The sequence below is a fragment of the Protomyctophum bolini genome, assembly GCF_963924005.1.
Source record: "Protomyctophum bolini genome assembly, chromosome: 8".
NCBI lineage: Eukaryota > Metazoa > Chordata > Actinopteri > Myctophiformes > Myctophidae > Protomyctophum > Protomyctophum bolini.
The window spans coordinates 10,521,626-10,549,137 of NC_137869.1; the positions used below are offsets into that span (position 1 = coordinate 10,521,626).

Sequence of the window (27,512 nt, forward strand, 5' to 3'; positions counted from 1 at the left end):
TAGCCGGCCTACAGGATGGTTTCATTGTGCTTTATAGTTCGTAAGACCTCAAATGAGCCCATATTTTCGCATTATATTGATTGATTGACTGTTTGATTGAATATTAACAGTTTGCAATTCGTAGACCTACGGAGGTAGGCTACGATATAGCCTACAATGATTACATTAATTGTTAAAAGGATAACACAAAAGCCCCATAGGCCTTGGGGGGGGGGGGGTTCCATTGTGGTCCTGTGTATTCAATTCATTTTAGCGCTATAAAATACATTAATTGGCTGCCTTTTTCCATTTCAGCAATAGGCCTATATGGTAGCCCTATAGCTTATAGGCCTACATGTTATGTAAACATTAAATGATTATGCACATGGTAGACAAATGTATCATGTATGACGATTTAATAACGAAAAATAAAGCAAGGAACATTTATGCTGAATTCTCAGTTAAAATGGCAAAGAAAGGTCATCCAGAAGTCATGATGACCTATGCTAAACTCTTGGAGAATAACAATGCAGCAATAGTGGACACAGATTTCCATAAACTGTGTGTGAGATATATATATATATATATATATATATATATATATATATATATATATATATCCTGTATATCTCCTATATAGCCTATAGCCTATACATACTGCAGCTATATACTGTATAATGTGTGAGTGAGCAGGGGCAAGTAGCAAAGGGTGACAATTAATTACACCTCAGTGCTGCTTGCATAAATGATACCGCTAACAGTCATTTTGCTCTGCTACTTCCGCTCGGTTGACATCGCGATGTATCTCATCAATAATGCAGCTGCACACAGATGCATTTCACTGTGTACCACAACACGCACCATGCAGAGCATTTCAGAGTATGATACCCAGACAGACTATATGCCGCTATGTGGCTGTTTCTACGGTTTCAACCATAGACAGCACAGCCGGGATGCCTGGCTCCCTGGGCTGACTCCATGCCTTGGCTCCTCTCTGCTGTAGGGCATGGTGGTAGATTACCACACATCCAGGGTTCATCTGGAGTTATCATTTCTGGGTCACCTCAAGTGACACTCGATCTCATGGAAGAGCTCTCTCACCCTCCCCAAAGCATGCAGGGCTGGGAGAGGAACATGGGAGGGTGGGTGCATGGTAAGGGGAAAGAAAGTGAAAAGGAAAGGTGTGTGTGGAGTTGGTGGGAGGGCTCTCCCATGGTTCCACCATGCATGGTGCAGGGAAACACAGGGTAAACACTGACAGAATGAAGGAGTGGAGCTATAGGAAGGAGGGGTGAGAGGGGTGGGGGGCACAGCAAGGCTCTATCCCATGGGCACATGAGCCTCAGTGGGTGGGTTGCGGCGTACAGTGAGGCATCCTGGAAATATTTAACACTGAGCAGTTTTTTTATTTTAATTGTAATGTAATGTATACAGGCACATACTATAACCCAAGCATTGGTTTGAACGATACATCAAATAATAATCATAGTAGAGCTAGAGCACAATAAACAATTCATCCTAGTAAATGTCGCTTATATATTTAGCACGAGCACTGATGTAAAAACATACAGTAAGTGAAGATTTTGAGGAATCTCAACAATACCCATATACCTACATCCTGTTTTTCCCTTTCTTTTCTCGTTTTCTCTCGCCAGGTCCTTTTCCTTCGCTCTTCTCCCCTCCCCTCCTCCTCCAGCTCCCTGTTTCTTTCACTCTCTTTCTTGTGTCTCTTCCAGCCGCACACCCCATTCTCCCCCTCCTTTCTGCACCCCCCTCTCCCTCCCACTCCCCATATCCCTCTCACTCTTCCCTCCAACCAACCCCCACCACTCCCCCCATCCCTCCTTCGATCTCCTCCCTGCTCTGCTCTGCTGGAGCTCAAATCACAGCCCCGGTCCCTGGCAGATGGAGGATAGGAGAGCGGAGCTCTTAACTAGCCAGCCTGAGCCTCTGCTCTCTGCACACCAACTGCTGCCTGCCTCCCCTCCCTGCCTCCCGAAACAGCTCAGACAGCACACAGCCACCTCACTCCCCGTCCACCACCAGCCTCCCCTCCTCTGGGGACCGAGTCTTAGTATCCTCGTGGGGAATGGTGGGTATAGTATTAGTCCATATCTGGCCACACTAGAAAGGACATGGAGACATAATAGATAGTTACTTGTCCTTCATCCCTAACCGTATAGGCCCAGATTATAAAGTCTAGCTTCTGTCAGTGTAATGGATTATATATAGGCTACTTTTAACACTTTTTGGTGTCCAAATGGCTGCCCCTTTCTTTTTCTATAATTCACTGTATGCAATGAATACTGTGAATGCAATGAACACTGTGCATTTGGTTACAAATGTAACCAAATGCATTAAGGATCCATTTGGTTAAATGTGCTTACACTCGCAGAGACATCTCTCCATTTCTCACTCGCAGAGTGTAAGCACAAGATAATGTTGAGGATTTTAGTAGTTAACACAATATGATTATATCTGCTGGTTTTGGGACGTAGACAAAGAAAGACATATGCATAATGTGAATTTGCCAATGTCAAGTGACAGTGGAAACAGGCCAAAATGTTCCATGGGAATTGAATTTAGGTGCACTGTATGTGGCTTTGTGCGAAACTATCAGTGTTCATTTATGATATTTGCACCATTACATTTAACCTAGAGGATTTTGCTGTGTGACCCTTCCCGTATCAGGTCTCATCTGGCATTCTCAATCTGGCCTGGCATGGACCTGACCACCAGTTGTGGTCTGGAGGAGACACCGACTGCTCCTCTGTGCTATTTGCAGGCCTGTCTGTCTAAAGGAATCTGTTGCGCTGACTGTCACTTGGTGGTCATGTGTGTGTGTTTGTTTTTTAATATCACTAATTCTACCACAGGGATCTGGTTGTCCATCTGACCACCGTGGAGCTGCTGCCCTGAGGCGAGCTGACACTGTCTGTGTAGAACGACCAGACGTTGATGTAGGGGCTGCTCAGATGCTGCTTGAATATCAAGACGTGTGTGCGCGCACACACACACACACACACACACACACACACACACACACACACACACACGATTGAGACTGATGTTCCTTTCAGGCATCGACACTCAAGTTTTCCTCCACCAACCCTGTAGCAGTTCCTGGCTGGTCTGGCCAACAATGATGGAGACACTATATAACTGACTGTGGTTGGGGCATTGGCCGCAGGGCTGGTGTGTGTGTGTGCCTGCATGTGAAATAGGGTGGGTGTGGGGTGCTGAAAGAGTTGGGGGGATGCCTGGCCTGTCAAATGTTTCTGACTGGAGCCTGCCTGGTCATGGCTCTAAACTGGACATCTCTCCATTTCTCTGCGGCTTGTGCCATTCTCCTGTAGCAGACTGCACAAATATATAACTGCCGCCCTGCTCCAGCAAAAGCATATGCTTCAGCTTAAGGTCAGAGATGTTCATTCCAAAAGGGGAGAAATAAATAGCTCACATATCCAGTTAGTTGTTTCAACTTGTTTTCAGCACTTAATGAATCTTAATCACTCAGTTGTGTAACTTGTGTATATGCGTTAACATTTTTTATTATGTTTTGAATGGTGTTAACGTTTCACTGATGTTGCATAATTCAACAAAATCATTAATCAATGAATAATTTAATACATTAAATTTCCCATTGAAATAAATTCATTTTACAGTTACATCTGTAACTTAAAATTAATGACGTTAATGAGGTTTAGAGTACCATATTGTTGATATTCATAACAATATCACTTAATATAAGTGTCTTTCAGCAGCTTCAAAAGTATATAGACTTTGCAGAATATATAATATCCCCATTTTATACAATATATTTAGACTGAGCTGAGTCATTGTTGGTAAATGGGTTCAATAGCATGAAGATCAGACTTAGTAATTGAGAGGATGGGGCAGATCCCCTCCCCCCTTGTTTTTGTATTTCCTAAGTGAATTTCTCCAGAAATCTGTCTAAGGGATTGCTCTGCTGTTTGCGACTCAGTCACCAACTGCTAGGCTAGAAAACGAAGGGGGGAAAGAAAAAAAATCTCAAACTGTGCCATCACTGGAGTGGGAAGACGTGGAGGGATGAGGCAGACATGAAAGTTGGCCTATTTCATGGTCAGGCTGCGGGACCGCCAAGGCCCTGAATGGCAATGCATCTACTTTAATGTGACAGACAAGTCCCTAGGCAAAACTGTGAGAGCCACGGCAGGCAGGCGGGCCCAGGTACTTGATGAGTGTGACACCCTCACCATTCCAGTGTAGAAATGTTGTTTCCGCACGCTCCGCTGCCTCGCTTCAAAATTCCACCAAATAAATTCGCCTCTCATCCCGCCTGACGATGCGTCCCCGCGAACCTGTCCTCCCCAGCACTGTTGGGATCATGAATCTCCTTGTAGCCGCTCACAGGGCTTTGCTCCGATCACTAAGCACTTGCCTTTGGGACCCACCTGCCGAGGAAAATTGTGGCCGTGCCAGTAGGCGGCTGCGACAGAATTCCATGGCAGACACACTCACTCATCCCAACGCTGTTTGCCCAATCAAGCGGAGACAGCCAAGTGTGTGTGGCAGGTTCACAGCTAGAACGCCCAAAGGCATTGTGCTGCCTACCTACATGCGATAAAATAAAGACGCACATTTCTTTCTCTTTTTTTTTTTAACCCTTGCACGCACAGGTAGTGAGATATGAGTGGTTGACCTTTCCTTGTTCCGTCTCTGTATAGGCTACAAAGTGTAGCGTTTAGTCTAACGGCCCTTATTCTATATGAGCCTATTATGAGCCATAGTGTTTTGGGAGTTTAGTAGGCCTACAGTATGTGTGTGTGTGTGTTGTGTGTGCCTGTATATATATGCATGCATGTGAATATGGGCTGATCTATTGCAGTGTTGTGATGAGAGGGGCCTAGAGTTCATTAGGCTGTGGCTCAGGGGAGCTGCCGCAGGGAGCTGTACTGTAGCCAAGTGTTGCCAGGAGGCTGAGCTGCAAGTCCAGTGGGGAGGGAGGCTGTTGATGTCCATGGCATGTTTGTTAACAGCCTGATTCCATCAAGTGGTGTAAAAGCAGTGCAGCCAAGTGTGAGCGCTGACCCTTGGCCCCTGCCTATTTTTAACATCACTGCACTTCAGTCAAAGGTAGACAGTTCAGTTAGTAAATGAAGCTAATATTCATGCATTTGTACAATTGGGAGAACAAATAACAAGAAAATACAAAGTAAAAGAGCACAGCTCTTCATCCAACTATCTGTGGTTAGTATCACATTCACAGCCTTTATCTTGGGGGCGAAGATCTTAAATGAACTTAGTTTTCATCTCCATAACCTTTGTAAATATATTTATAACCCAAATGGAAAAATATATTAAATACTGTTGGAAAACATGTGCACGATGATATTGTATTGGACACTCAAGGAAAAATGACTGTACAATATCACTATATTACAAATGGATCCCTCCTCCCTTCTCTCCATTCTTGTGAGAATGAAAATAATCTAGAGAATAGTTGTGATTCATAGCAGTTGGGTATTGCACAGACACTATTCCATATTTCATCATTTAGTATGCTGCTAAAAGATGACTCTCAAAAGCAGTCCAAAATAACGACAGGCAGGAGACAGGCTACATGTGATGTGCTCCATTCAAAACAGGCACCATATATTTAACTTTTGGCTTTCACCTGAGACTCTATGCCTATACATAAAACAGAGAATTGAACCTTTTCATCATCGCTGGGTCTTTCACGTTGACTTGGCCATATGGACACTGGGGGTGAGAGAAGGACAAAATGAAATATTAACTGAAAGAACTGAATTAATTATATTACTTATTTCTTTGTTTTTATCCCACGATTTTTGTAACACATTTTTTTCACCCAGTGTCAATTGTCGACTCTAATGTAATCCTGGGCGCTACACTCGCTCTGCCAACCTGGGGAGAGCAACAGACTGACCTCATGCTTCCATCAATGCATGAGGAGTGCAAGCCGCTTCTTTTCACCTGACAGTGGGGAGTTTCCCTGGTTGGACATAGCACGTGGAAGGAACACGTTATTCCAACCAGTTCCTTTACCCTCCATCAGGCGCCCCAGCTGACCAGAGGGAGGCAGCTTTTTTGTGAGGGTCCCTAGGGAACACAGGGAGAACATGCAAACTCCACACAGAAAGGACCTTCTGCCAACCCCACCTAGGCTATGGTATGACTCGGAAGAGAGAACACGCCCCCATGCAAAAACTAAACTTGACAGTAAAGAATAGTGTAAAGCAGAATACAAAACCATGCAGAAAATAAAATAAAACAGTACTGTATAGCGCAGTACAGAACAGAGCAGAATGAAACAGCCAGCCCAGAACAGATGAACACAGCAAGGAATGGACAACAGTAGAGAACATGACAGAATGTGACAAATGGAACAGAACTCACATGTCTGCATGCAGTGCCACAGCATTTTCTCCTCTGCAGGTGAGCATATGCCGTGAACACCTTATACCCACTGGCTGGGTCTACATACATCCTCTTCTTTGCCTGGACATAATAGATAATATTCAAATGAAACATTTGAAACATGCGTGCGCGCACACACACACACACCCCCCCCCCCCCCCCCTCTTGTGTTGAGTCCGCCATGTAAGGATAATGGAAAATACATGTCAGATGCCTATGCAGTGTAAATTGATAAAAAGCAGGCACTGGATGCTTAAAACAAAAAAGAAACATACATTTGCGAGTGCCTTTTGGTTGTGACTAAACATACAGAGACTAACATACCAACACCTTCTGTAAGGGAAAAGCACTGAACTATCTGCCATTGCTTTGGAAGTTAGAAAATGTCATCTCTCAGTCTGTTTCAAACTGAGGACCCACTAGTCGGTGAGCTTTGACAGGCCACAAAGGGAAAAGGCCCCAGGGTATTTGGTGACATGGCCTGTCATTTCACATGGCATTGCAGAGCCACATAGTGAAACTGGCATAGCCGGGGCACTTCCCCCCCACGCATTGTGCTTTTACCACCCAGGCCTCCCCAGGTCGCGGCCAACTTGCTTGCCTTCAACTTCAAGCACAGTCAGAGGCATAATATTTAGTGCATAAAACCCCATTTACAAATAACAGCACCACCACACAAGTGAGAGAGCGCTCACTTGTCATAAGAGAGGTCATGTTTCTTTAAGGGATTGCACAAAGACATGTTGGATATGGTGATGGAAAAATGTTTTTTTCCTTTAAATGAATAAATGAATTCACTAGTCATGACAGATATACCATTTATCACAATGATATTATTATTCATCAATAGCATAAAAACGGTGACTATCCTATTACTAGTAATAGATAGAACTAATGGGAAGAATAGCCTGTGCGAATGCATACCGACTAGGAAATATTTCCATTCAAGCAGAAAATGCATTGCACAGACAACTAGACAGAAAAATAAAAAACGATCTCAGAATCTAACAAAGATAATGTTTCTGCATCTTTCCTCTTACCTCACATGCTTCTCGGTGTAAGTTATATATGGCCAGCTCACCCTCGGTGAACTGTTTCCCAGCGTGGTCAATGTCAACACACATGACACATGTCACCACTTCATTGAACCCTGTCTCATTCTGGTGCTCGGTATTGATCTGTAACGTCCTGTTGCTTATCAATGGCTTTGAGTTTTCTTCCGAGAGCTTCTGTGTTGACATGGTTACAAGTCGTTTATAAAGATGTGGATGGAAAATTAATCTGCTGACAAACGGTTTGTTCGGGAAACGTTGGATAAGCATGTTTTTCAATGACAACAGCGAAGATCTGATCTGATCATGTTACATGAATGATGTTTCGCTCGGTCAAATATTCTACTAGACTCTACTAACGTTACTTACAATGACAATGAAACACGGGCACAACTTTGTATAAAAGCAATATCCAGAAAAATACCCAAAAATAAATGAACGAAGGGTGCACTGCAAGTGCAACCCAAGGTTCCAGCTTCCTCTGCTCTTCTTGTCCCTCTCTTGACATGTGACCATCACATACCATAAATTGCATAACAATTTCCACAGCGCCTCTATCGTTCTCAAGCAGCTACTACACAATATACTGTAGTTTTTGCAGTCAGTCAACCTCTCAGTCACACACTCTGTGCACACATAATAATAATAATAATAATAATAATAATAATAATAATAATAATAATAATAATAATAATAATAATAGCCTACCAACTCATACTGCACAGAAATGGGAGAGAGTGTTAACAGCAGCTAACCCTCTTATTCAGGGTTTTATCCCAATTACACACACATGATAAAACAATAGTTAAACTAACATTAATCACACATTAATCTCAACAACAGATTTACATGGTAAATAACAACACAATAACACAAAGAACAACAATTTGTGGGCAGTGGGTGGGCACCGAGGCATGCTGGGGAACCCCCCTCACAACAGCCTGCAATGCTGCAATAGCCATAATAAAATCAACACATTCAGGCAACCTTCCAGATTTTTGACATGATGAATGAAAGATTTATCATTTATGAATGGCATTAGATTGCATGGCACTGCTTTGACTGCTAGTCAGATCCCTCTGATTTAAACAAAATAGGCTTACTGGAAATATACTATACAAATTAGCATTGATGGGTTGGACTGAGCTCTGTGCAGTTGATGAGTGGACATTAGTGGCCTTCTCAAGGTTATCTACTGCTGTAAGCTACCACTGATTATGTGTCAAGTCCTGCATTCTGGGTTCTGGCTAATGAAACATGACGTGTCTTCTGACTGACATCATGGGGGTCAATTCTCCTCCAGACAACTTGCACATTACTGGTCAAAATATCCTGTGAAAAATGTTACTTACTTACAGTATATATAGACAAAACAATGTCATAATTACACCCCCTCGTATAATAAATATATGCGATCGATTTTGAACCATTGTATACATCACTTTAGTGTAAGTTAGGCCTACTTACTCTAGCCTATGAATAAACATGCAGCTATTTCATATCCTATAATGTAGCAGCCAGCCTACCTGACCATATTTCATGCAGGCATAAAAATGAAGGATGTGCTTTGAACATAATTTCTATAATACACAGTAAACTTGCAAAATTGCAATAGGCAACGTAACATAACAGTATTCCCAAAATGAATATTAGTTTATGGTACCAATTAATGTGTGCACGCACGCGCGTGTGTGTGCGTGCGTGCGCGTGCATGTTTTTCTTCTTTTAAGAAAAGTCAACGGACCTGCCATTATCATTTCATAAGGGTGCCTGAGACAGCCTGCCCCAGTCTGCTGCCACTTAATTACCTCCCAGTCAGCCTGAAGAAAATTGGCTCTGATCCAGACAGATTCTCTGGAGGAGAGAAAGAAAGAGAGAAACACATCTAATCTATGCCATTGGGTTTCAATTTACCATGGGACAAATAAATTCATTCCTTAATGCAAATAAACTGTTCGGTGACTCAGCTTATTAATAATGAGCCACAGTGCCACAGTTGCATACACACTCACAGTGACAACATACACAGTATGTATGCATAGGGCAGGGTAATTCAGCTTGAGTACGTCATCATCCTGACCAGCGCTGCTGGAAACTATAGTCACAATACGGTAATATAACGCTATCCCACATACACAATTCAACTCAATCAATGCACAGTACAGATAAAACCATCATAGATTGTGTATGCTTTATCATGTCTTGACGTTACGTTGTAGCGGAGTCACCTCCCAACAGCAAGGTGCTCATCATCAGAAGACATGACGTCACTAAATCTTTGACAGCACTTCCTGGAGTGTGTTTGTTGTGGGAAATACCACCGTAGAGCTGGAAGTGAAACGGGCCATTCTACAGCACACACACACACACTCAATAAGATGAACGACATTACATCCCTTTACATTATTCAACCTCTCGGGCATTGTCGCCGCTAATACGGAAGGTATTCATTCACATTGCTTCGGAACGTAAAAAGTACAGTCTGTCTGGACAGTGGACACCAACGCGCTGCGGACAGCCAAGAGCTGTCGCGATGTGGTAAACCATGGACAGCAGGATAAAGTAAGACACGAGTTGTTTTTTCTCTCTCCATCTATCGCTTCGCTTGCTTTCTGTCGAACTAGTACCGATAGACCCAACGTGGAGCTAGCCGCTAGCACGGTGTGTGGACGTGTTATACGAAGGAATGTTATGTTTCACGCAGCGTGTGAGACAGTGGAATTAGCAGGCAGGCCAGCTGGCTTGGCAGCATTTGGGTCAGCCTGCTGCGCTGCTGTCTGTGGCTGACCACGAATTAGCAGCTCTGCTAGCCAAGCAAACCCGGCTTGCATTATCCCAGCGAGCTCGCTGCTGCATGGCCCCGAGTTTAGATCGTTCTAAGTTGAAGATGGGTGGATCACCTTATGACATTAGCTTACCAGTTACTGCTACGCTACAAGTCATACACTAAATTAAAACTACTCAATTCTCAATATGTGACCTTAGCTACTGACGCTGCCCATGGGCAGAGTGACACGTACACACCGTAAAAGCTTCTCTTTTTCATTTCAGGTTGAATCCAGAAAGAACATTTGATTTCGTTCTACAGGTGGCATGTCCAACATCTGAAAATGAGGGTAGGTAACTCAGTTGCACCCTAGACTTATATGAATAACTGCTAGTGCTAGTGTTGTCTGACTCTGAATTCAAATTTCACTCTGCTTTGTTTTAGAAGCTTTCTAGGGCAGGATCTTACTGTTATACAATATACACAATATCCTACATTTACACAGACATTGTCATTGGGACCTTGATTGAAAAGAAACTCCCTTATGTTTGTCACTCTTTGTATGTTACGCATCTGAAAAAAAGACTGTTTGTGGTGGGTGGGTAATAATTACAGTGTTCACTGATAATGGTGTGTAGTCTCAGTCTGAATATATGCTATAGCAGAAGCAGTATTTAGTCTGTATTGCTCTTCTCCAGCATTTCAGGCCAGGTAACTTGTGTCAGAAAGCTATACTTTCATTAAATGTTTGGATGTCTGAGTCATTCCTCCCAAAGTGAAGGGAATATTATACCTGGTGTCTTATTACAGGTATGTGTTCTACTGCATCCCTTAGAAAACCTAAGAAAGGTCAAAATCATATCTTTAAATGTATGACACCAAGAGGCATCTTTTAGACATGTTCATCAGATAACATTTTGATTGATGCATGGTGGATCTTTGTTAGGTCATGACAAAAAGAAGCACATTTATTTATGGTTTCAAGCCTTATTTTTTAACAAGCCCAGTTACACATTTACGTTGAAGGCAATGTTGCTCTAGTGATCCAGGCAGTTTTGAAAAGTTTCTGCTACAGTATGTATGGCCAGCAAGTAGCATTAGGTTAGCTGTTGTGCTCTTTGCGATGGTCAAACATTCCAGCTGCAGCAGCCAGCCTGGACAGAAACTTGAGTGTTGAGGCTAACCCAGGAAATTATTTTGGCCACTAAAGAACAACATTGTATTCCTGCGTTATGAATATGGGAATCAAAACAACCTATATTTCACATCAATATCCAGTGTCACCCTTAAGTTAAATCTCATGCAAAAACAGTTGCATATTACACCGGCTCTCTTGTTTTCCCCACTCGATTTTGACGTTAAAGAGGTGTGCTGTGGATGGGTCACTTGTGCAGCTGCTGAGTTGACCATAGCAGAGGGAAAAATTATCCTTGGACGTTGCTCTGATATTAGATTTAAAACCATACTCGTAAACCACAGGCCTATACTGTAATAACTGACTTCCCCCCATGTCTGATCCAGGGTCAGGCTCATATCCGGACTCCTTCTCTCAGGAGGACGGCTTCATAGTTATATGCATGCACACACATCCCTTAGGGCAGATGAAGCACACCCATTCTGTTCCGCCATTGGACAGACCTCCTGCCACTACACACTGTACCAAATCCTCATTGGCTAACAGAACCGTGGCATTCAGGAAGTAGACTTGATGGAAGAAATCTCAGGAGATGTCATTCTATAATATTTGCCAGCTGAGGCTCATGATTTGGATGCCTTGTTTGCTTTAAAAGGAGTGGTTTCAGATAACCAAATAAGGACTGAGCCACTTCTTCTGTAGTTATTAGATCAATTTCCCTTTCTTCAAACTTAATGTACCTGAGGTACGAGGGATTTGAAATGATATGGCTTTTGAATGTCACAATTTCAACCCATAAACTGTGCTTTGCATGAGCTCGCATCATTATACTCAACATAAATTGATGGATTGTGTGTGAATAATAGATTTGTAGGCCTACAGGTGCATTAAGCCCCAACATCTGACCTTTCTCATGTGCAGTCTCAGTTCAGTCTCAGTTCTGTCATTCTACGTTTCATACTTATATGAGCTCACTGAGTTACTGCTATGAGTCACACCAGACAGGCTTTGGCCAGGCTGTGAAACCTCTAGTCTTCACTTCTTCAATCAGTCACCACAAACTAGACCTGTTTCTCCTACTGCCAAAATGTGAAGGCGTAGCCAAAAAAGCACATTATATTCACACTTTATCTTCTCATTGCTTCATAGAGGCAAACAAATAAATAGCCCACAGTTATGTCCGAAATACGTAGGCTATAATTAAATTGTCATAGCAACACAGTGTGGAACATTTAGGTCTAACCATTTGGAGAAGTGGCCTAAGGTTTCACTTGTCTTTGTTCATATTTTTCACTTCTCCCTACAAGGTGGTTACTAATTATATTTTAAGTGCAAGAGCATGATGAATAGAGTGATTTTGATTCCCTGTTCTCCCAGTTGAGTTCTATTCTCCCACCACTGCCCTGCGCTGCCATCTACAGTACCTTACATTATCCTATGTTGAAAATGGCCCATGAAAGGGTATCCTCCTTGAGTGATCTGAAAGGTGCCTTTCAGGATTTGCTGATGTCACAGCAGCACTTTGCCCGTTCTCACCACATCCTGGCTGTGCTTTGCTCAGTGCTGTGCTGTGCTTCCAGGAAACTAACACCCTGTGTTTCACAGCTTGCTGCCAGTCTTAAGTGCAAAGGACTGCAAGGAGGGGTTTACACTGCTTGGCTTTGATCTCTGTGCAAAAGTCAACTAACCTTGTAACCTTTCAATGCACCTTTCCGCTACTTCCGGTGTTTTGTTTTTATATTTTATTATTATTATATATTTTGATTATCTAATTATTCATACCCCTTTTTTCTCTCAATCTAGTCGTTGCCTATTATTGCTTGGCTAGTGGCTAGTAATATCGAGTCCCTACAGGGAGGACCTCTCAGAGGCATAGAGTAAGACAGTTACTACAACTCCGTTCACTTCATGGGGCCAGTCCAATGGCAGTTCTTCTACATAGACTTCTATTGGCGAATAGTGACACCGGAAGTTTACGGAATGCATTGGAGTCTATGGGCTCGCGCGAGTACATGAACCATGTGACCAGGCTGTTTTCTGCCCCCTCAATGTTGTAACTCTGTCTTAGAGGCTCTGGCGCCTCTGTCCTACTCCTCCAAACCGGATTCACTGCGATGGATTTAGAACCACTGTACTGAGTACAGTGGTTCTAAATGCTCTGTGGTGTTGGGCAGGTATCTTACCACTACACCACGCGTGATTTCTTTCTACGTCCGAGCATAGACATGGTAACGCCCCGCCTGCCTCTGATTGGCCTACCGACACTGCCCGTCTTGCCTGTCCTCCGAGATGCAAGGGTACTCCGTGGTGGGAAACAATACAAGTACAAGAGAATGGCAACACGTGACAGTAACTTGTAACTTTAATTTTTGTAGAAGAGCTCCCGACCGGATCATACAGACTTTTTAAACGGAGACCAGGCTTTCCTCTGAGGTGGTGGAAAGCCTGGTGAGGCGAGGTTACATGCTGCATAGTCTGCCGCAAGGTTTTCTTTTTGCAGATAAGTAAGCATGGGATGGGACCGAGGCTACGAGGTTACTCCGTGGTTGGAAATGAATAAATATCTTTTTAGTATTAGTTTACTATAATTAGATTAATACACGATAATCAACACTAACACTTTAATTTAGAACACAGCCAAATCAAATCATAGTTGTTCAATCAATTATTCAATCAAAGCAAACGGCACAAACGATATTAGTTTGCCTCCAATACAAAAATTAAAGTTACAAGTTACTGTCGCGTCTTGCCATTCTCTTGTACTATTTCCCACCACGGAGTAGCCTTGCATCTCGGAGGACAGGCAAGACGTCGGTAGGCCAATCAGAGGCAGGCGGGGCGTTACCATGTCTATGCTCGGACGTAGAAAGAAATCACGCCTACACCACCCGAGCACCCTACTTCCTGTGTTAACAGGGTTTTGCATTTGTTTTGGTGAGCTCCAAAATCCACTGAGGCACATACTGTACATGTCTGCATACCGGAAGCAGGGCTTCTTTTTATAGTAAGTTGTTTCTGGCTGGTTAGTTTGAGTCAGATCAATGATGAGTAAAATGCACAGGCATTCTGTAAGTGAAACTTCAAGGTGTTTAACATTTTATGAAGAAGTTAAACCCTTATCTCAGTCTGACTCCTCATTTTGTAATAATACAAATACATTTATTTTTTTATTTTTTACAAAAAAGCAAAACAACAAAGGTACCAAAATACTGTTGAATAAACCAGAACAGTATAAATAGAAAATATACTCCAAGAAGACTCTTAACCCATTCTTGGCGTGAACCCCTTTTGGTGTTCTTCTAACCCTTCTGGACGGGAACCCCAGAGGGTTAAAAACCACACCCGTGTGAAGTGAGCACTAATATATTAAAGTCTAACTCATGTTGATATGGTGATGTAAAACGGTGAACATTAAATTCTCTTTATTGTCACTGGCATTTCATGTTTGTTAGGGACAAGATGATGATTAAAAACAAACATTAAACCTGTATATAGGAGCTGCTAGCGCCCCTCAAAGGTTTTTCAGAAAACCTAGGTCAGGATTTAGAAGGCGTTTTTAGAATCGGGCCCCGGTCCAAAATGGGTTAATAACTGTGAATGAATATGAAGACTAAAGCTGAATCTGATCTTCATGTCAGGTTAAACATATCATAGAACAGTAACCAAGCATATCAATACACATTGTAAATTGTAATGCTATTTTGTTTCCTTCCAGTAAACACACTTTGTACACTTCAGCAATATTGACAGTTAGCCTAAAGCTGTATACTGTCGTAACTTTAACGTGTTCTACTCTGTTGCAAAGTGCCTACAGTGTGGGCCTGCCTCACTTACCCTGTCACTGAAGTAGACCACTGTTAACAGGGTTTCATAAGAAGCCTGTGCCTTTCTGATGTTCAGCCAACAGGATGACCGCTCATCCATGGTCAGCGTTGTTGTAGGAGGATGACCTCATTGGCTGAACTTCAAATCTGACGTACAGGAATCCAGATCAAGCTAATGGCTTGCTTCTTGCTCTGGAAGATACTATTTTAGTTTCGAGTGTCGAGTTTTAGCCACGCAATTTTGGATCCTTAACTTTTCTTTAACTCGTATAGCATTTCGTTATAACGAGTTATTAATTCTCAATCTATTAGAAAGCATTTTGGTAGCCCCTCAAAGTAGTGGTCCCCGAGTCACTCAATAACACATTGCTAGAAGTGGAGATTGCATGAGAACAATGAGATAAATAAGCAGTACTGGAAAAAAGGCATGCATTTGGGTAGAATGGCAGCAGTGTTCAACTCGGGATTTGGCTCCACATTTCTAACCACAGATGACAGAAACGGCCCTTTTTTCCCCATGCTTGTCCACGGAGACCTGGCCTCCCTGTTCAGCCCCAGCCGAGCTCTGCTCAGTTGGCTCTGTTCACTTTGGATGCTCAGGAGCGAGTGTGCGTTGCCTGAGAGCGTGACTGGCATGCTAGCTACTAGCGGCCCTGGCTACATAGAGCCATATTGATGTGTTTCCAAGATGCTGCCAAAGCTAGCAGATGACGCTAGCGCTGCCAAGGCAGTAGGTGGGGACAGATGCTACCTGTCCTCTCCCGCTCCCTCCAGCCAGATTGCTCCTAGTAACAAAGCAATAAAGTTAATAGATCAGCATATCAATTTTACAACAGCATTTGTGCTGCAATTAGGGGAACGATTTGCTGTTTAAAAAAAAACACAACAAAACTGTCAATGTTTTCATCTGGCTTTGATCACATTGTTGTGCCACTTTGTGTTGTGACAGCGTAGGCTTATCAGTTACCATTGAACATATGTCACATTTTTCGAGAGTATTGACAAGTTCATTGTCAGCCTCGATATCCCAAGACAGCTCTTTGCGGGCATTAAAATGCGCTCCATATTGATGCACATGCATCTGTTTTTTCTCGTTTCCTACAGATAGAATAAAAGGGACCAGAAAGCAGAAGTTGGGAGCATTTTGCTTTTGATTCACATGGCCTTCTAACTTCACTTGCTCCATTGCACCAATTACGAAAAGTTACTTTTGTTCTGTTCCTCAAGAACATTCACACTGAGACCCGGAGGTCTCCAAGTGTCACCCCCCGCTAGCTAGTTCGTTATCAATCTGCTTCCCTCTCTGCTGTAGGCCCCTCGAGCAGAACTGTGATATTCCATTTTCACAGATACAGCTATGCTGTTTTTCTTCTTACACCCCCCCCCCCCCCCCCCCCCCAATACACCCACCCTTGGTATTCGCAAAGCAAAATGCCTGTGTAGTAGAACTTTTAGAAAAGGTTGAACATTGACATTCTGCAAAATGTCAAAATTGCTCCTTGACCCAGGAACAACGGTTCTGCAATCTGATTGGCTGCGGCATGTGTGTGAGGGTCATGACGGGCTCACACTCAGGCAGGAGACCATTGGAGGGCTATGAGATGCCACAGCAGCTAGGAGGGTGTTGATTGGTCATTAGAGAGGCCACACTCCTCTACTCGCACTCCTGGGAGCACCCCTGGGTCTCACACTTTGTTTCTATTTCTCTCGGCCCTTCTGCCTTTCTCTCTTGTCTTTCCCATTTAACTTAGCTAAATTGGCTCCCTTACAGAGAGCAAAATATCATCTCACTCAGCTGTCTTCTTTTTTTCCCTGTTTCTCAGAAGAATTTAGGAAGTCTTGATAACTTCCCTGCTATGATATCTAATGACCACACACAGTGTGAGTGAACTTCGAAAAGTCCCCTCCCACTCCATTCTCTCTTTGAGTGTGTCTGCGGGATCTTGTTTGACCAACAGTCCAACTTTCAGTAGCAAACTTATTTTTGTCTGCATTGAGGCTAGCTAGAGGTCAGTGCCCTTAGACAGACAGTTCTAGATATACTTTTGCTTGTGTCTTTTGTGAGTGCACTTAATATATATTTCCACAGATATCGAATCAAAATCTATTCCAAAACAGAGCTATGTAACTAATTAAGGTTGGAATTTCATAAAGTTTTCATGACGACATTCATTTTGTATGAGTTTTTCCCACCAAGTTATGAGCCAGTTTGTATTGATTTTTGTTAGATGACATATTTGTCCAGCCATTGTTCCTGCTATTCTTTGTGTACCACAGCCTTGTTCTTATGTTTGTGTCAGGACTCATTTGTAGTACCCTGTCATCTGGCAAGTGGCAACCATCCATTCAGAAGCTCTGTAGTGGTCTACTGCCTGTTGGGTATAGGTCCAGTTTTTTCTTTTCATTTTTTTACCAGATTGTGTGAAGCACGTTTATTAGTCACAAGTAGTGACTTTTCCTCATTGGCTTCATAATGCCTTCCCAATTCTCTGAACGGCAAGAGGGAAATGTGCAGTTGTCAGTTGCTTGTCTGATACACTAGCCTAGTTAAATTATTAGATCATATTAGAAAGTTTGCAGCCACAATGATCAGCATTTAGGTCAGAATTATTTTACATGAAACATTTTCTAAGATTTAGAAGAAATGTTGCAGTTTTGATTAGAAACATAGTAGTTATTTTGGTTTATGTTTACAGTTAGATGCTGGATTGTTTGTGCTAATTTAATTGACATGAAACATTTTAGATTCAGAAGATGTTGCAGTTTTTATTAGAAACCAGCAGTTATTTTTGTTTGTTTACAGTTAGATGCTGGATTGTTTGTGCTTGTAAGTGTACATGAATAAATCCACTAGTGAACTTTAGATGTGAAAGGCTCTTTAAAGGACCACTTCACCACTTTTCAACCTATCTTTTATAATAGGTCCTCACTAATAATCATGATAAAATAGAAAAAAATAATTCTACTCAGTCTGTGTCTCATAGGAGGACTGTGGGCAGTTCAGAAACCCGTCCACCAGTGACATCATCGATGGGGAATCCAAGCTAATAGAAACTGCAGGCTTTCTATTCCTGAAAAGTTGCAATGCGAAAATGGAAGCCATCGCTCTCACGATAATACAAATCTAAACATTTTTATAAATAAATCTTGTAAATAATAAATCAAAAATTCTGCCGATAATTTCACAGATCAAATACATAACTTTTGCTCTCATAATGTGGAAGGCCCTCACATACTCATGCATGAAAATAGCTTTCATATATCACTGCAATTGTATTTACCGGTAATCAAAAAAGGTGAACATTCTACTTGGATTGGATGTACGATTTTTAGTTCATCCTGTCCTTTCCTCGCTGACAGAAATTTACAATCTCTGTCAAATTGTGGCAACTGAACTGCAAGGCAAGGCCAGTGAAATTACCGGTATGCCAGTTGTGTAACTGCTTCATCTGTTTAATAGGACTCGCCTCACTCTTAACAGCTCGGCCACTTCTCCGTTCTGATGAAACTGTTCTTAGGCTCTTTTTCTCTTTTGCATCTGTAGCTCTCTCTCCCCCTCTCGTACCACCATTATCACGTGTTATGAGTGTGACAGGGGCAGACGGGCCCTACAGGGAAAGAGAGGAGGTCATTGGGACTGTCCAGGTGCCACCACTCCACAAGACTCACGCACACACAAAACACGCGCGCCTGCATGGACACAGGGTTGGGGCATGAAATGACAGAGAGAATCTGTCCATAGTACAGTTGTCTATTAACATAAAACTGACATAGAGGAGAGAGTGATGGGTTGGTTGTTCTTTTCCTATCACTGGTGCATTACTGGACCTACGCACCATGTGCTTCTCTTATTCGTTTGCATATTGTTCATTAACTGGTTCAGACCGTACGACGTGTGGGCACGTCATAACTAATCCAACCGACGGGTTGCTAGGACGTGTGTACATGTCCTAGCGCATTTTCATTGATATCAACCGAGAGATTTTTGATTTTTTTGGAGTTGGCCTCTCCTTCTGCACCATACTCCTTTCCTCTTTTGCGCAATACTATTACAGATTTTGTCCAAACAAATCGGTACACAGTCTCTATAGCCATTTAAACGAATCGTGTCTTTCTGATATTTCATATTCCATGATCCTGATTGCCTAAGATTGGCTTCCAAAGTTTGCAGGACCGCCAAACACAGCGTGCGATATCTGTTAAATTTTGCACACACATTCCCACTAGGACTAGATAGAAATGCCATTTGAGCTTTTTCAAATCGGCCTCATGGTGGCGCTATAACAGGCCTATTCTGTTTTTTTTACCTAACTGCAACGATCTGTTTCAAATGTGTATGAGCAGGAGATCGAGTCCTAGCCTTTTATAGTGCCACAAGGAGAACATTTGGTTTTATTACTGCTTCAGATCTTCAACGATCTCTATTATAGTCATGTGATCAAGACTGATTTGTTTGATTCTTTTATATTCCAACCTGATTGGCTAAGATCTGAAGTTTGCAGGAGTGGCCCGTTTTGAACAAAATGTCGCAAATCATGAACGTGGCGTGGTGTCCAATTTGTGTGTCCAAACTTTGCACACACATTCACACTACGTTGAGGAACAAATGCCACCCTTTTAACATTGCCCTATTATATCGCCACCAGGAGGCTGGTTTTAGCTAAATGTTTTTTTTTACATTAGGCCTACTCCTACAAATGTTGTCCAAGCAATGCAAGCATCATGCAAATCTCTACACAAGCCAAGTGATGAAGACAGATCCATTAGATTTTTCATATTCCATCCTGATTGGTGAAATCTGAACATTGCTGGCTGACATTAATAACCTAACTAAGCTAAGCTGACCTGGAGCACTATTTCTAGTTATTTCTGCATCTGCACTGGTTTCTATGTTATACTGATGAAGAAGGGCCAGTTAGTATATGCAGGACTTCTCTCTTTTCTTAGCATTTAGAGTCAATATCACATTTTCACAATATCAGAAATTGCAATATTCTTATGTGAAATAATAATTTAGTCGAATTATTTTTGTATAGTGTACGTGAGAGCAAGCTTGCATGCTTGTGGGCATGCGCCCGTGTCTGTGTACATGCACATGAATTTATGTGCGTGACGTGTGAGTGTGAGAGAGAGGCAGAGACAGAAGCTGTGAGAGCTGCAGGAGCCTCATCTGAATTCACTGATGCAGCCAGACTGTGGGAGAACACGGAAAGACTTCTAGGAACTGGTGCTCACATTGGCTATTTTTAGACTTGCCTTTGCATGGCAAAAAAGTGGGGGAAAGTACTAGGGACCCGATCAATAATTTAAAAGTGGATTATTTTGATGAATTTAGAATAGTTGCCCTCTCTCACAGCCTCACCGAATTAGTGCTTTAGTGGTGTGTGTGTGTGTGTGTGTGTGTGTGTGTGTGTGTGTGTGTGCGCGTGCGTGCGTGCGTGCGTGAGTGCACTTTTGACTACATTTATAGTATACCCTACCAGTACCTACCATGGACAGTTAAGTGTATTATTCCAGTGAGCTGTGGGAATATCAGGTATTGTTAAAACACCATGACGGCTGCTTTACTCTGTTGGTGTACGTCCAAAAAACACTTGAGTCATCATGGTCATAAGCTGGTGGCCTGCTGTGTGTAGAGAATGGATGACCAGCAGCATGTATGTTAACAGGTCAGCAGCACAGCAGATGGCATGTGCATGCGCGCGCGCGCACACACACACACACACACACACACACACAGATGTAGGCAGGCACAAACACACACACACACACACACACACACACACACAAATGTAGGCAGGCACAAACACACACTCCTACACACACGTACGTGACGTATGGATGGATGCAAGCACACACACACAGGCCACTTATCCTGACTTAAGAGAACAATGATTGGCCAGCTCATATGCATGTAATGCCGATGTGGCCTAGTTTTGCCCACAAATGAACAGGATTAGCCTAACTCCTGCTTTATTGTAGCTTTGCTCCTATTAATCTGCCAAAGTCTGGTAAATGGGATTTCATAAAAAAGCTGAGATGAAAAATCTGTTGACATTCATGGTTGTCATGTTGAGCAGATTTTGTGAAGACGGGAATTTAACAAGTTTTTGGGTGGACTCGCTGGATAGATTACATCAGCAGGCCCAACATTTCTTTTAAAAACAATGGCGATTTTTGCCTACACAGTAAAATCCTGAGTGTTAACACAACTCTAACAAATTGCCCCAAGGGACTATTTTTACACTCTCAGAGTTAGAATAACCACTTTCAACTTGGCTTCCCTATTTTAGGCATGTCATTACAGGTACCTTAGGGTTATGGTACGTTTTTTATCCAAATAGCAGATCTTAAATTACAAGATCTACAACGCGTCATGATGCAATTGTCAGCTTACAGATTGGCTATTTTTGCTCTTTATGAATATTTATATTTTAGTGTAGTAGATTAGGCATTCCCTGACATTTCTAGGAGTATTAGCCGGTAGTCGGGGAACCATATCCTTGGGGATTTCACCCCACTTACCTCTATATGTCTGTTTTCCCATATGATTTAGTGCACATAAAACCATAGCTATATTTAGACTGTAATGGCTGGTCTTACACATACACTTGAAGTAATATTATATACCATACAAGCGGAATCAAGTATTTTCTCATTCTGTCAGGGCTCCCCTGAAATGCTATGGACCTTATTTTTTAAAACCTCTGACCTATAGGCCTAGATTTAACAGCAGCGAAAGATGAATAACATCCCATCTAATATGTTATAGCCATATATATGTTAAACAGCAGTGTCGAAACCTTAGAGAAAAAATGTGGCAACTTTCTTTGTAGATACATACGTTTTAAATCAGTTTGGTTATCACCAGCATGGTCACTAAACATGCAATGTTATCAAGAACACTGGACAACTAATAGTTCTGTTTTGTATCATAAAGTTATATAGACCTATATGCTGTCATCCCAGCATTTCAACCAGACATGAGAGTATGTTGGTGTTGTTCACTCACGTCACGACCGCTGCCGTGCAGACAGACTAGATTATGCTTAAAGGGCAAACGAGCACACGGCTTCCTCGTTTTAACAACGGGCATAGTACTGTAGTATGGTGTCCTAACAACTGCACTTTCATAAAACATTAAGACCTTAATTTGTGCATCATGGCCAAGCCCCAGTCAAGCAGAATTAGTGATATTGGCCCAGGTCTACTGTCTGTGTTGTCATTTCAGGCTCTCTCCACACTATTTACTGTATATGTCAACAGCCATGCCCTCGGGACATATCTCTCTCCCATCAGATCTGCTGCTGCGTCGCCCAATGCCCTGCATTTGACTGTGAATATGATGGTGTTTATGTGCAAGCGGTATAGGCCTACCAGCCCTTAATTTGGGATCTGTCCCATTTTTCAGTGCAGGGAATGTAGGTCAATCTTGATGCCTTTGTGAAGGTCTGAGCTGCTTCACCATTTGTCATCGCAAAGCATGTGACTCACCCACGAGGTCTTTGTTATCACACAAACTCGTGCACACACAGCCGCATGCGCGCACACGCATACACGCACACAAGCACACAAGCACATACACATAAACACTGCATGCTCTTATTTCACATGGCCAGAGGGAATGAGCATGCTTTTCTCAGTTTATAACCGACGTGCACCCTTAAATTCCCTTACCTGCCTCACTCTTCTCCTCGTTGAGAGATTTAGTTTTTATCATGATATTCTCAGAGGATGTTGATTGTGTATTTTAAGAAGTTATTAATGTGAGGGAAGCAGCTGTGTCGACAGCATTCCTAATTTTTTTTTCTTCTTTTAATTCAGTCAGGTCAGTATTCCCGCGGTGTGCTGGCAGCTAACTGAATAGGGTGTCGCTCACATAAACACAATGTTGCCGGTTTGAAGCCAGCTGGAGAACGGTGTTGCATGTGTTTGTCTGAATTTACAGCCCACACTGTCTTGTCTAAATAAAAACAGCCATAAAAAGGCAGGTCAATAATATCCTTGATTCATTCTGTTGAGTCATTAACAGTTTGACTGCGGTAATTAATTAAATCCCAATGCCATGTTCACTGCCTGGATTTCACTAAACCTTTGAAGAACGACTGCGCCAACGTCATCGTTCCTTTTCATGAAAATCCGCTTTAAAATGGTGTGATCGCTTGTAGTGTTGAAAAAGAATCCAAAGTGGCAGAACAGAACGAAGGGGGAATGTGCCCGCTTTGCGCCACCGCAACCATTGAAATGCATTGGGCCTCAATTTCCCAGAACCCTTTGCATACCAGTGCGATGGATGTTTTTTCGATGACGTCATCAAAACGCGTCGTCTATCCCACTCTGTCCGATGGAAACCCTGTAAATCTAAAAACGCAAATTAAACAATGAAAACGTAACTCGTGTAACGTGTTATTGGGAGGGAAGCTGTTCTACAATCAATTAACCTGTGTAACTCGTGGATGGGGGGGGGGAGTGTTAATTACCCATTCACATTTTCTTAGAACTACATTGTGATTTAATAAAACAAAATCGATGATGAGGATCATGCTGGTTGGTCAGTTCTAGCACGGACAACTGTCTATGGTGAGTGACGGATTATGGTGACATATTGGATAGAGCTGTGGCTTTTGTGTGTGTGCACAAGCCTTGCAACAACAGATGAGTTGTCAATTTTGCACAACTGCCTCTTTTGGTATGTTCACTTTGTTCCGTTTTCTCAGACATGTTACGGTTTACATTAACATGAAAGAATTGCTCCATATGTTGGCCACAAGGTCACCATCCATAGCTATTGAGATAGAAAGAGTTGTGCCATCTCTGTTCACTCCATCGGCCCATGCCACAAACATAGCATTTCTGACACCTCATTGACGCAACACTTCTGTTTAAATGGCCCAGGAATTGTAAACATTGGTGCTGGGTTTATTTTCATCCATCCCAATGGTTTCACATAATGCTTTGACGAAATTTGTCTCTGACATTTTGTCATTTCTGGTGACAGTGGACAAAGTGTGGGCTATTTCTCTCCATTAATGAATTGGCATCTGGTGTTTGTTGTAGCTACATTTACATGTGTAATGACACAGACAAGACACTACAGTGGATTGGTGTGGTGTTTCGTTTCTGACTGGTGCCGTGGAACAGCAATGCGGGACAGTGTAAACGGAGAAGGATTACAGCGAGCCAACCTTTCTTCGAGACTGTAAATGGTTTGTTGCTGATAGATAGAAACAAGTCAATATCATGCTTCGGGTTTCAGACCAGTCACACACAATGTTTCGTCGGTCATCTGTTGGACTATGTAACTGACGCTGAAACCTTGTAGTGAAAAGCAAAACAAAACTATGATTTCCATTCACTGCCTTCATACTGCCTCAGCCCCACATGGGAAAGACAACCACTAGCATGACATTATTAGGACTTGCTCCGCTAGTCAATCTTTAAAAATAAATGTTTGTAATAACTTACCTTAGAATCTAAGGTAAGTTATTACAAACATTTATTTTAGCTTAGATGATAATCAGATCAACATATGGAATGTCAGAACAGGTCAGCTCCATATATGGAGATCTAAGGATGGCAGCGCGGGCGGTGTCTTGAGTGTACAGGGTTTGATGAGGTCAGATCAACATAATGGAATGTCAGAATAGGTCAGCTCCATATATGGAGATCTAAGGGTTTCAGCAGGGGAAGTGTCTTGAGTATACAGGGTTTGATGAGGGCCCAGGTAGGGCCGGGCCTTAATTCTCGGGCCTGTTGAGAATTCTAGTTTTCGCCGGCTGCTGTGCGCGGCTGCACTATAATGACTTTGGGGCGGGCCCGTCTAGAGTTTAAATGGACAGCCTAGGTAGTAGGTATCAGTCAAAAACGAGACATTAAAGAGGAAGGAGAGGTGGGGAAGGAAAAAATGTCAGCTCCATATATGGAGATCTAAGGGTTTGAGGAAGGATGTAGAGTTGCTGGCCGGCTCCATATACTGTATGCCGATCTAGGTGATGATCCAGTCTTCTCTATGTATGGCTTTCCAGAGTTTGATGAGGTCAGTGTCGTGATTGTCAAATATGGAGACGCCATATATGGAGCGTGTCACGAGGCGTGATGGACTGACGGCCATATATGGTGGCGTGACGTTGTCACTGACAGGTTTTGCAGGTTTTCATAGTAATCTGCGACCTACAGTCGCAATAAACATGTAAAATACATATACATACATTATCACACTTATCAAAGGATAAAATGCAGTAAAGCCACCAGCTTATTTCTATTGCGATCCTTTCACATGTACTGTATGTGAAATTGAAGGGATGATGAGGTGATGCATGATCCAGAGACATACAAAGCCGGGGAAACGAACCCAAAAACAAACTCGAGTGTGCACTGTGCATCTACAAATGTTATGTATCAAATTAGATGCATAAGGTTTTTTGCAAGATTTCAGATTATTTTTTTCTCTTTATAACATAGATATTTCTGTATGTATTTCTATATTTCTGTATGACATTCAGTTTTACTGGAGTACATGTTTTCCTCAAGATCCACTTCATACTGTATTTTGTCTTTGTTAGAGTATTAGAGAAAGCCTCAACCAGACCTTAAAAAGTTTAGACAATAATTGACTTAGTTGGTTTCTCTGTTTTCTCTATTACAGAAGGCTTTGGTTCCTCCAATGTTTGCCGTTGACAAAAAATTATAATAATTTGAATCTGTTAAAATGACAGCACTGTTCCATTTCCATAGCTAGCAATCGCAAGTTGAAGGTTAATTTTACATATTGTACAGTACTACAGTAGACTATCTGAATGCTATTGTAGTGATTATATACAGGTTGATTGAAACACTTTGTCCTGTGAAATATGCCCACCATCCAAGGGTTACTTAACACTAAGGACTAAAGTGTGTGTGTGTGTGTGTGTGTGTGTGTCACACAGGTGGAACGCATGTGACAGTCATCAGTTCTTCTTTTATGTTTTTATCATTCAAATCTATACTGATATGTCTCATATCACCTAACTAAATAACCTGGACCAATGAAATTAACTAGTATCGTAAACAAGGAGAGTATCTCACCTGAACATGCATACACACACACACACACACACACACACACACACACACACACACACACACACACACGTGGATCAGGACTTTGGAAATGCACAACTACATACACATTGAATTAATATTTGAGGGGTGAAAGACATCACTACTCGGCTGGCTGTTGCTTGCAGCAGGTCAGGATAGATGGATTGAAACAAATTACTTTTAATCACTTTTCTTTGCGCGCCCACTCATGTTGCTGTAGTGTCTGCCAGCCGGTGTATGTTTTGCTTGTCCGAGACAGAGAGCGCTCTGAACATGATGTTCGATTGTGTTTATGTACAGATGTATATCTCATGTTGTGTGAATAGCAAACAAAATAGGTTGCTTCAGAGTCTCTAAAACACACTTTAAAGAATGAAAGAAACACCCACGAAGCAAACTGGCTCTTTTTTTTTTACCTTAACCTTATTGCCATCTAAGGTTTGCTAAATTTAAAACCCCGGTTTACTATGACCAAAACACAGCAGATTCCGGTTTTACCGTCAAATTAATTTTAACGTGGCCAAGCCATGCGTTTGCATTATTATTTTTTGTTAATCAGAGACTGATATTACAGTCTATCGCTATTGTAACGTCAGTCATGTTCGCCTGTCTTGTCCCTCTCTGCCTACCATAGTGTAGTGAGCTCCCAGCGTTGCCTGGCTGCCTGCTCAGAGTCTGGCTGTAGCCACATCTACCAAGGAGCCACGGACGTTTTCGGCTGTCTCCCAGCTTCTTTTCCGGGTTTTTAGACAGCTGGTGGATGGAAAAGAAGCTCCACCCCAGGAGAGCGTTTCCGGGAATCAGTCTGTGTCGGCAGCGTTATTATGGATCCCACCGCAGTTCTAGGAAAGCCCCACTGTAATTGGCCAGTAGTCGCTGTGATTGACAGTTCTCGTTTTTGCAGCTATGCCTAAACCTAACCTCAGTAAAACTATGCTTAAACCTAAACCTAACCTTAACCCTAACCTCAGTAAAACTATGCTTAAACCTAACCTTAACCCTAACCTCAGTAAAACTGCCTGCCCGGGAGCCAATCAGACACATGGTAAGGCGGGTCTATCCCAGAACGTTGGTGGGATTCATAATCACGCGTCGCACCAACCTGTCGCGGGGGTGGAGCTTCTTTTCTATCCACTAGCTGTCTAAAACACAGCTTCTTCTGTCAGCGGCTGTCTGCTCAGGTCTGGAAACACTGTCTGACAGTCTGACTCTGATTATTTTACCCATTAGATTAGTATCTTATGATGTGACAG

General features: G+C 42.4%; 1 protein-coding gene across 5 annotated transcripts in view; it reads left to right on the forward strand.

Annotated features, from left to right (window-relative positions):
* The first annotated feature begins 9,789 nt into the window (after positions 1 to 9,789).
* The window catches only part of dennd1b (DENN/MADD domain containing 1B), a 135,499-nt gene continuing 117,776 nt past the window's right edge, over positions 9,790 to 27,512 (forward strand). For all 5 annotated transcript variants that reach the window (XM_080770932.1, XM_080770935.1, XM_080770933.1 and 2 more), the window contains exons 1-2: positions 9,790 to 10,016; positions 10,506 to 10,570. In XM_080770932.1, coding sequence (XP_080627058.1) covers positions 10,000 to 10,016; positions 10,506 to 10,570 — 82 coding nt within the window. In that variant the 5' untranslated portion in view covers positions 9,790 to 9,999. The remainder of the gene's footprint in view (positions 10,017 to 10,505; positions 10,571 to 27,512) is intronic.